We start from the raw sequence: 10654 nt of genomic DNA, 5'->3' as shown, positions 1-10654 counted from the left end.
TAAAATTTTACTTTCACATATTCTTTCCCCAGTGGTCTTTATGCTCCAGTGCTTTTTAGTTTAGCTCCAAGTTTTTAACCCATTTTCCTTCTCTGTAAATAACTTTATTTAACATTTCTTCAAGGCAGGTCTGCTGGGAACAAATTCCCTCAATTTCTGTTTGAGAGAGAGGGTCTTTATTTCTCCTTCACTTTTGAAAGAGAATTGGATAGGGTACAGAATTCTAGGTTGATGGAATTTCTTTATCTCAACACTTTATTTAATTTCACTCCACTGTCTTCTTGCATGCATGGTTTCTGAGGAAAAGTGAGATGTGATTCTTATGTTTGCTCTTCTGTGGATTAAGTGCTCTTTTTACTCTGGCTTCTTTCAGAATTGTGTCTTCATATTTGATTTCAGGTAATTTAAAAATGATATGCCTAGGTGTGGTTTGGTTTTGTTTGTTTGTTTTACCTTTATCCTGCTTGATGTTCTGAGTTTCCTGGATCTGTGGTTTGGTGCCTTGACATCAATCTGGAAAAATTCTTGGTCATTAGTTTTTCAAAGCTTTCTTCTATTCCTTTTTCTTTTTCTTCTCCTTCTGGTATTCCCATTAGGTATATGTTATGCCTTTTGTAGTCATGCCACAGTTCCTGAATATTCTGGGTCTTTAAAAATCTTTTTCCTGTTGGCTATCAGTTTGTGAGTTTCTACTGAGATAGTCTCAAGCTCAGAGATTCTTTTCTCAACAATGTCCTGTCTACTAGTAATCCCATCAAAGGCAGTCTTAATGTTTTTAAAATAGTGTTTTTCATTTCCAGCATTTCTTTTTGATTCTTTCTTAAAATTTCCACCTCTCTGCTCACATTGCCTGTCTGAACTGCATGCTGTCTACTTTTATCAATTACATTCCTTAGCATATTAATCATAGTTATTTTAAATTCCTGGTTTGGTAATTCCAACATTCCTGCCATATATGAGTCTGGTCCTGATGCTTGCTTTATCTCTTCGAACTATATTTTTTGTTTTTTAGTATGTCTTGTAAATTTTTCTGGATATCGAGGCATGATGTACTGGGTAAAAGGAACTATTCTAAACAGGCCTTTACTAATATGGTGGTGAGGTGTGAGGGGAACGGAAGTATTCTACAGTCTTATGATTAGGTCTCAGTCTTTTAGCAAACCTGTGCATCTGCACTGTGAACTTCAGTGCTTATCAGGTAATATTTTTCCCCTTTCAGTGAGACAGAATGGCTAGAGTGGGCTGGACTTGGGTATTTCCTTTCCCTCTAGGTCAGATAGACTCTCATAATACACCAGCAGATGAGGAATGGGCTTGTTAAGAAGAGCAGAGTGCTCTGGCTATTTGAAAAGTATTCCTTTTGCCCTACCCCTGCCAGAAAAGCAAAGGGATTTTTCTCAGATATTCACTGTGGGAACCTGGGCGGAGGTAAATATTACATTTCCATGGGGACCCACCTATGAATGGTCATAGAAATATGGACGCTAAAGGTGATTCTGATGAGGGTTCACAATGAAAAAGGAGAGCTGGAGAGAAAGCAAATGTCTTCTTTGGGAATCCATAAATAATCATGATAAAATGTTGGCAGAAATCTGGATGGTAAAGGTCGTTCTGGTGATTTCTCAGACCAAAAGGAGGAAGAAGTTATTGAGTACTAAAGGAAAGGAGATCTTTCTTATAAAGGGGCAAAAAACTTAGTCGAATTGTGGTCCACTGTTTCCTGGAAAGAGAATTTTCAAGCAATACAATTGGATATTTAGCAGAAGAGATTTCTGAGTGATGTGGCTTGGATCCTCACTGTTGCTTAGAGTAAAATTCAAGGAGAGAGAGATGAAAGCAAGCAGGAATTACTGAGAAAAAGGGAATCAGACTTGGCAATTTATTACCCAGAGATGGGCTCTAGGTCCCAGTACCCCAAAGAGACCTGGAAGCCACCTGATTTGTGCACATGCACAGAGAGGGCTGGTCATTTGTTGTCAAGCAGAGGTGGACTGATCACAGGCAGGTGGACAACACCCCCCCACCCCGGAGTCCTGCACTGAGGTCCTGGCAGGGGCTTCTGACCTCACGCCTGGACCCTTCTGTGGCCGGCTGGTCCTTGGGACTGCACACGTGACCTCCCTGAAGGATCTGCATGCCCTGAAAACACACAGTGCTACCAGGGATCCTGTGGCTTCGGGTCCTGCCTGCGGTCCCCCCCTCCCCCATCCAACGTGCAACCACTTATTCCTGGGGGCTCCCCCAGTTTCCTGGGACCCAGCCAGCCACTGGCCGTGCCCACAAGTCCTGTCACCTGGCTCCATCCAGCCCAGGGGACCACACAGACCCCCTTGGACCCTGCTCTAACCATACTCCAGTGCTGACTCGAGGTCCCAGGCCACTGTCACCTCCCCCTACCCCCATCCCCAGTAGACCCTTCCTTCAAATGCCCACAGCAGAGGCCAGACTCAGCTGAAACTTTCAACGAAATTTATTAAAGAGAAACATTGACTGAAACTACCGAAAAGAGGGAATGACCACACAGGCAGGAACTTCTAACGGCCACTAAAGCCCACAGATCTCAGCCCCCTCCTCCTCCCAGGGTCCCTCACCAGGTGTCTCAGCTGCCCCCCACCGTGCTGCGGCCCTCCCCACATAGTCTCCCTTCCTGAGGGCCCCACGGTCAGCCTCTGGCCAGGACGGTGGACCCCAGCAATGACCGCTGCCCCCAGGGCACCCCTCCCCCTCTGGCCCACATGCTGGGGCCTGGCCCTGCCCTCTGGCCCCCACAGGACAGTCCAGGACACTGCAGAACACGGCGGGGAACGCTCCCCCAAGCCCAGGACAAGGGGTCACGAGGAACAGCGATGGCAGATCACAGCACGGTCCCCAAGGACCCTCCGCAGCCCCCAACCTTCCCCGGCCCAGTTCTTCCTTCCCGAGGCCACCAGGTGGGCGTCGTCCATCTGTCCATCCCGCCGTCTCCTGGGACCGGGCTGGGGTCTCCGGGCTGGGCTGGGGGTACTGCTCAGAGAAGAACACACACACATCTCCACAGGAACAAGCAGCGTTTGGCCTAAATCTACTCCGACAAAGCGGACGTGGCGCTCACGACACTGGGCCAGAGCGAGCAGAGCCTTGGTGCCCTGAGCTCAGGGCACGTGGCCGGGCCCAGAGGTGGCGGCCCGGGTAGGAGGGACACCCGGCCTGGGTCCACGGGCACCTCAGGGCTCTGCACGGAAACGGGCGCTGGTGTGGGGGGTGGTGAGGAGATCACTATGGGGCCACAGAGACACAGGCTTCCTATGGGCTTCCTAGTACAGGGAGCAGCCTGCCCCAGGGGACGGTGACTAGGGGCCCCTCTTGGAGGCCCAGGCACCTTGACATGGCCCCTGACATCTCCCAGGGCAGTGTGGGGGCAGACGTCTTCAGGTGGCCCTCACCAAGGCCGGGGCTGGGCTCTCAGGGGTGCTCTGAGGACGGCCGCCCGAGTTGACAGGGTCTGGCGGTGGCCTTGGCATTGGCAGCTGGTGAGCTGTGGTTGGCCAGGTCAGTCCCAGGTCGCCTTGCCTGTTCTCTGCACGTCTCCAGTGGCCATACACAAACACAAGAATGAAACACCCCTCCCTCCCACCAACGAATCCTCCACCCTCCTGCTTCTCCACCACTACCTCCTCCTCCTTCTCCACCCTCACTTCCGCCTGTCTCCTCCTCCCCTTCCTCCTCTCCTCCTCCTCCTGCTGCTTTGGAACAAGTTTCCCTGCACACCCACTCACACCAAAGCCTGTTGTGGGGTACTGGCCCACCAGGTACCCAGGAGCCCTGCCTGCCAAGCTGAGCTGCAGCTCTTGTCTGCGCATCTTCTCCTTACAGTCTTGGTGCTCCTTGCCCCCACAGCCCTTCTTGGGGGCAGGGGGAGGAGACTGCCTGTAGGCTGGTGCTAGGTCCCCGGGGCCGCTGGGTCTCCTGCCCTCACTGGCGCAGAGGCTCCAGGGTGCTGCCTTCCTGGGGCTCCCCTGGAGCAGTGTAGATGATCCTGAAGATGGGCTGGACCCTACGAACCCCTCTCCGGGGCATCGCCCCTCTGCCACGCAGCTCTTCCTCACCGGTGCTGGCTCCTTCTGGCAGGGATGGCCCCGGGTAAGGCTCCTCTAGGCCCCGCGTGGCCTGGGGGCCTGTCAGCATCATCAGCTGAGAGCCCACGGGGTGGGTGTTTGGGGGTGGCCAGAAGATGGGGCCGAGGCCAGAGCCCTTGGCCGCACCCTCTTCAGCCTCTGCTGCACTGGGGTCTCTGTCTGAGGCTTGGGCAGCCTGTGTGCTGGATGTGGCGGCCCTCTGTTTGCATCGCCAGTACCTTCCTGAGCTGGTTTTGGCTTGGATGGAGTCCTTTCCGGCTGGTGGAGGCAGACGGGGCTCGGCCTGGGCCTGGCTGCCCTGCCCCTCTTCCCCACTCAAGCCCCTTGCTATTTTTGTGCACTGCCCCTTTCCCTCATTAAAAATTTTCCATTGCCTGCAAGGGGAGAGGATGCCTGGATCTGTTGAGCCTAAGCTTCCTAGGGCTCGGGATGGCTCATAGCCCCAGCCCCTGTCCCGTTTCCCGACTCTTCTGCTGCAAGCTGAGGACTCTGCTTTGGCGAAGGTTGGTTCTTGGCCTGAGGACACGCTCCCTGGCTGGGGCCTTCCTCCCCGGTACTGTAGCAGCAGGACAGTCGCCTGCGCTTCAGTGCCGGGACAGCCCCTTTCTGGATGGTCTGAGTGCTCTTCTCACTAAATGGCCCTGCCTGTAGGATGACCTGAGGTGTTGGGACAGTGGCCTCAGCCACTACGTGCCTGCCCGGGGCCTTGCGGCCCCTTCCTACTTGCTTCTGCCCCTCCTTGGTCACAGCCATGGTGGTCTCCGACTCCTCTTCATCCCGAATGAGCTTCATTAACTCCAGGAAGGTGGGAGCGCACCCTCGCTGATCCAGGAGCTCTAGCTTGCCCCGGAGGGCAGCAGTCATGGAGGCCCGAGCCAGGATGTGTTTCAGGTGAATCATGTCTGTGCTTCTGACAAGGGGCTGTGCCGCACGGCTCTCTGCAGCAGGGGCTCTAAGCGCAGCAAAAACCCCGAGATTTTCTCCCCAGACTTCTGAAGGGTCTGGAGGAACTTAAACTGTGAGGTTCTATAGTCCTCTTTATTCCCGAAGATCTGCTTCAGGGCGTCCAGGCACTGCTCCACAGTCATGGCGTCATCATTGGCCTGGAGCACCCGCATGACGGACAGGGCAGAGCCGCGCAAGCTCTCCACCAAACGGCGCCTCTTCTCTGCCTCAGACACTTGCCACATCTGCATCATCTCAGTGACCTGCTCCAGCCAGGCTTCAAAGTTCTCTTCGCCCGGGCTGGGGCTAGTGCTTCCTGAAAATACTTTCAGTTTCCGGTACCACATGCTTTCTGTCACAGGCTGCCAAACGGGTAGCTTGACTTGAGCCAAGCCCTCTGGCTCTATGCCCTCGGTGGGGGTGGTGTACCCCAGGGTCTTGACCACATCGACCATTCTCCGGCCCTCGTCTTTCAGGAAGTAGTTCAGTCTATGGAGAAATTCATCATCCGGGCTACGGGGTTTCACCACCACTTCCCAGGTACCTCCCTTTCCTAGTATCTGACTGGGCATCATAGCATAATTGATGGTGTCAGCTAATTCAATGAAAACTGACTTAGCATTGTCTTCCCTTCTGAACATTCTGCCCAGCACCCTGTAGTTGCACAAGGGCTGTAAGCCTGCCTTCAAGGTCTCCTTAATTTCAGCCTCACTACACTCCACAGGGATCCCCACGATCAGCAGGGCCTTCCTGGAGTCCAGGTCCATCCCCTTGCACCAATCCTCCAACAGTGACAAGGCCATCGCTCCCACTTTCTATGGACCGATCTATCACTGGGGGCAGGAATCAGCTCACAGTGTTGGACCAGGATTCAAAAAATCCTGAGCCAAGGCCAAGTATGAAGGCAGAATCGTCCCAGGTTTCCACAGCCTGTAACGCAAATGGGATGAGAGCATCATTAATGCCCACCGTCCCACCCCCACCAAAAAAAGCCCCTCCTCTTCCCCCACTTCCGCTCACAGGGATCCCTGCTTCTCAGGGCTTCCCCAATCATTTGGTGGAGGGGTCTCTTCAGGCCAAGTTACCCCCAACTCATCCCCTCCCTGCTGACCTCCTCTTGCTGTGGGTTCCTCCTCAAAGTCCGAGAACTCTGCTGTGTGTACTGGAGGTGCCTGTGGTGGAAAGGCTAGAGTCAAGAGGTGGGGCCAGATGCCGAGGAACACAGCCAAAGCCCTCCAAGCAGGAGTGAACAGGAGGCTGTCCCACTCCCTGGCTCAGGGCTCTGCAGGCCCAGGGCACCTGCTACCCTCTTCACTGGGGCGAAGGTCAGAGGATGGAGACGTGAAGTTCCCTCCTTTCTCAGAAAATGCCTGACAAATGAGAAAGATGGCTGGAGTTCTGCACAATGCAACGAAACTGGTGGGTGTGGAGAAGGTGTGACAAGCGGCAGTGTTGCCATGGATACGAAAAACAGCGGGGACCCCGAGTTTCCATCACAGAGGAGATTCAGGTTAGGGAGCAACAGGTGATGTCACCAGCCTCCGACCAAAGAAGTGTCTTTTGCTGTTGTGGGGGGAGGGGAGCTGGAGGGTGGGCAGCAAGGACCAAGTGCTGAAAAACACAAGAGCTTATGGTTTCAAATTGTGTAGACACTAGAATCAGGGGCCGAAAAGGGACCCCAAAAGGGTCTCCAGGACCACACTGCAGGAAACAGACAACTCTCACCCTAGGTGTGACCTTACCCTGCAGACCACCCCTCCCCTCCTGCTTTTTGTCAGTTTTACAGAGGCCCCTCCCAACATAGGTCCACTTCACAGCTGCTCACCTGCTGCTTAGGGCCCCCCTGACAGATGCGGGGATTCCACCCACACACTCAACAGTACGCCTTGCCCTCTAGCTCTGACCACAGTCAGGCAGTTCCTGGTCCCGGGGTGCTGGGTACTGCTTCACTGGATCTGTCCAAGGCAAGGTAGAAGTTTTTCACTATGATTCTGCCACAGACACCCCTGCTCAGGCCGCGCCAATTCTGAGTCTACAGAGGTGCCCACAAGTACCCTGGTATAAGGAGCCAAGAAACGGCTCAACTGGCAATCAGCATTAGAACAGAAGGGATCTTACAGTAAGATTACTGCCCCACCCTCAAGTCCACCGCCGCCCTCAAACCTTGCCCCCACTGTCAAGTTCCACCCCTCCCCAAGCCCTATCCCTGCCACCGAGTCCCGCCCTCACTGAAGCTCAGCCTCTGTCTTAAGTCCCACCCCTCCGGAGCCCAACCCCTTGAGGTCAAGCCCCACCCCCACGGAAGCTCCATCCCTGCCCCCGCCAAGTCCCACCCCTTCCCAAGCCCCACTCCCCTGAGCCCAACCCCTGACGCCAAGCCCCACCCCCCTGAGCCCAACCCCTGACGCCAAGCCCCACCCGCATGGAAGCTCGATCTCTGCCCCTACCAAGTCCCACCCCTTCCCAAGTCCCATCCCCTCCCAAGCCCCACCCCCACAGAAGTTCGACCCCTCCCCAAGCCCCACCCCCACCCTAGCCCAACTTCTGCCACCGAGCACAACCCACACGGAAGCTGGATTCCTGCCCCAGCCAAGTCCCATCCCCCTCCTAAGCCCTACCTCCACCTATGCCCAAGTCTCAAACCCCGCCACAAATCCCTAAAGAAGCCCTGCCCCCACCCAAGCTATGTCGGGGCCTCTTTTTAAGGCCTTTCCCTGCCCCAAGCCCTGCCCACACCCGAGTCCAACTCCTGTCCCGAAGCCTCCCACCCTTATTCCCCTGCGCTCCGCACACACACCTAAGCCCACCTTCCTAAGTCACCCCACCCCTTCACACACCCGCTACCACAAACGCCCCCTATTCCATTGCAGGAATACATCTGGTCAGTAGAAGCTGGTGGAGGCCAGGAGAGGGGTGGGACTGAAGACACTTTCCCTCCAGGGTAAGGCTCAGAGCCACTTGTCCTGACCGCAATGGCTCTGGGCGGGGTTAGGTGTGGAAATGGCAGGGAGCTGGTGGGGTGCCATGCCTGACCCAGTGCGATCCTACTTCCAGCCCCTAGCCCCTGGGATGCCAAGCAAGATGCCGAGGATCACTGGGAGGAATCCCATGCGGTTTGGGTTGCTCTCTGTGCCCCGGGCCCCAACTCATACCTGCTGGAGATGCCTCCAGATCAGAGCGCCGGAGCACCGCAACCACCCTGCGCCTGTCGCCTCCGCTGCCGCGGTGCAGGCTGGGCCAGGAGCTGGTGGCGGGAAGAGGTTGTGAGGTGACAGGACCCCCCCCCGGGACTGCACACGGCCCGCTCGCAGCTGCGCCCTAGCAGCGTGTCACCCACCACCCCCTCGAAGGGGGAACTCCGCGCCCCGCCCTGCGCCCCTGTCCCTACCTTCCCCCGGGCGACAGGGAGTGGGAATCAAGCTGGGGGCGCCTTACGTTACCGAGCTGGGCCGAGTCCAGACTTGGATTAGCTCGAAGAAGCCCGCCAGGCCTGCCACGTGCTGTAGCAGGCCTAGCAGTCCTTGCAGTTCCTGTTCCTCGTGTCTGTTCCCCATTGGACGGGATCTGTGGCGTGACAGTCACCAGCCGCTGTCCCTACTTGAATACTCCAAGCAGTCTGCACAGAGCTGAGTGCAAAAGTAAAGCCCTAGCGGGTGCTCACTAAAGGAAATCCAGATCCCAGTTTATCAAGCTGTTTTCTAGGTAAAAGAATACAGCTGCTTTCTGTGAAACACAAAAGCATGAAAATTTGCAGGGTTCACCAAAAGGTAGAAAACTATCAAAGGAGTTCACTCTCCCATTATACTCTCGACTGCACGACCAAGCATTACCCATCTAGTACCCAAACTGCTTCCCGCCCTTTTCCAGAGGCGATTTCTTCCACAAAAGGACGGCTGCAATGTTTGCCCAGGGGCCCGCGAGACACTAATGCGCTGCTCCGGATAAGGGCGTGGGTGAATCTCAGTTTAGTGCCCTGGAAGGCATGCACAGTCCCCGGGAGATCTCGATAAGAAGCCTAGCTCTGAGTCGGGAAGGCTGGGGTGGGACTGAGATTCTGCGTTTCTCGAAAGCGTGATGACTGATGCCGCGGATCCTTGACGGACGCTTTGAGCAGCACGCCTCCGAAGCCTGTAGTCACTTTTCAAGTTGTGGGACTTTGGTGACAGAATAAATTTCTTTTGCTTTATTTGGGACACAGAAGAAGAGGCTTTTTGATAAAGTCTTCATAAAAATATGAAAAGCAAACCAAATTTTAAATTAAAGATTACTAAGCAAGACATTTGCAGACTCCCCTTTGAGCACAGATACCCGCTACGTCTGGGAAGGGGAGCACAGACCTGAATACACCTTCCTTAATTAGAAGGAACTATTGAGAGGCTGGTTAATCACTCCGGTTCCTGTGCCAAGCAAAAGCGCTTACCTGCTGCTGCCAGAAAGTCGCAGACCCCAAGCAGGGGTCTACCTACCCTACCTACTTTTACCTGAGGACTCTCACAAGCCCCCACTCAGCCCCCTGGCATTACAGGTATCACGAGCTGTCACAGAGGGTGATACCATGGGAAGACGTGTTCTGACTGTGATCCTAGAAAAGTGGAGGTTAAGAAACACCTCTAAAAACATATATTAGTTTCAAGTGTACAACTTAATGATATTTGTATATGTTGCAAAATAACCACCGTAATAAGTCTATTTAACATCTATCGCCACACATAGTTTTTTTTTTCCCTTGTGATGAGAATTTTTAAAGTCTCCTCTCTCAACAACTTCCAAATATACAATATAGTACACTATTATTAAGTATAGTGTCCATGCTGTATATTACTTCCCCGGGACTTTTATTTATTTTATATGCATGTTTTTGTGTGCCCATACGTGTACGTAACATTTCCTACCCCTGATGGTATTACCAAATGAGATTATAAAATCACCCCAAGGAGCTCCATTATTATTGGTTTAGAGATAATTAAGTGCTTTTATAAATTGAATACTCAAACTTCTCAGAAATTAATGAAAGGGAACTCATTCTCACAAAACTTTATTTCAATAGTAATTATATTCCACGTGTAGTACATCAGCCTTAAAGATACTTTCCAAGATCTTTTGGTAACTGAAAACCTTAGACTTTGAGAAAAAATAAACCTTAGATTTAGACTAAATAAAGTATAGAAGGTATGCAGAATGCGTTTTTGTTAAAGAAAAAGAATAATTTTGTCCGAAAGTAAAATGACCGGTTGTTCCAGAATGAGAAAGATGAATGTGTAGGACAAAACCTGGATGGATGTGGTTCTCAGAAAAGGGATTTTATTTCTTGTGGTCAATGGTAGTTAAAGTTCAATGGCTTTATTTATAAGGTTTTAAAAATGAGCTATAATATCAAATAGCACACTGATGCAAAACTAGAATTTCGTTTTCTCTGTTAATAAGGTGACATGTTTCTTAGATTATTGGTGTGCTCTTAACAAGAGTTAATAAAAAGCTTTTCTTTGCTTCTTGAGTAATCTGCCTAGAAAGCAAGGGTTCTTTCTTACCAGAATAATTTTCTTTGCTTTATGTTCACTTTATTATAGCCTTAATTACTTGAGAACCAAGTCTCA

The 10654-nt window shown here is 52.6% G+C and overlaps 1 protein-coding gene across 1 annotated transcript; it reads right to left on the bottom strand.

Moving 5' to 3' along the window:
- Window positions 1-2452: 2452 nt before the first annotated feature.
- On the bottom strand, window positions 2453-9620 carry LOC140691989 (paraneoplastic antigen-like protein 5). The gene is made up of 5 exons (XM_072956597.1): window positions 8496-9620; window positions 8213-8304; window positions 6886-7015; window positions 6172-6232; window positions 2453-5990 (listed from the first exon to the last, which is right to left on the bottom strand). Exon 5 carries the CDS (start codon window positions 5861-5863, stop codon window positions 5012-5014), a length of 852 nt encoding a protein of 283 aa, XP_072812698.1. The 5' UTR covers window positions 5864-5990; window positions 6172-6232; window positions 6886-7015; window positions 8213-8304; window positions 8496-9620; the 3' UTR covers window positions 2453-5011.
- Between the last annotated feature and the right edge of the window lie 1034 nt (window positions 9621-10654).

The sequence above is a fragment of the Vicugna pacos genome, chromosome X, assembly GCF_048564905.1.
Source record: "Vicugna pacos chromosome X, VicPac4, whole genome shotgun sequence".
NCBI lineage: Eukaryota > Metazoa > Chordata > Mammalia > Artiodactyla > Camelidae > Vicugna > Vicugna pacos.
Note: the sequence above shows the minus strand (reverse complement) of the source record. Positions and strands in the feature narration are given on the sequence as shown.

Bases quoted from the DNA above. Each gene is read 5' to 3' on its own strand.
- LOC140691989 (XM_072956597.1), bottom strand. From the start codon at position 5,863: ATGGCCTTGTCACTGTTGGAGGATTGGTGCAAGGGGATGGACCTGGAC.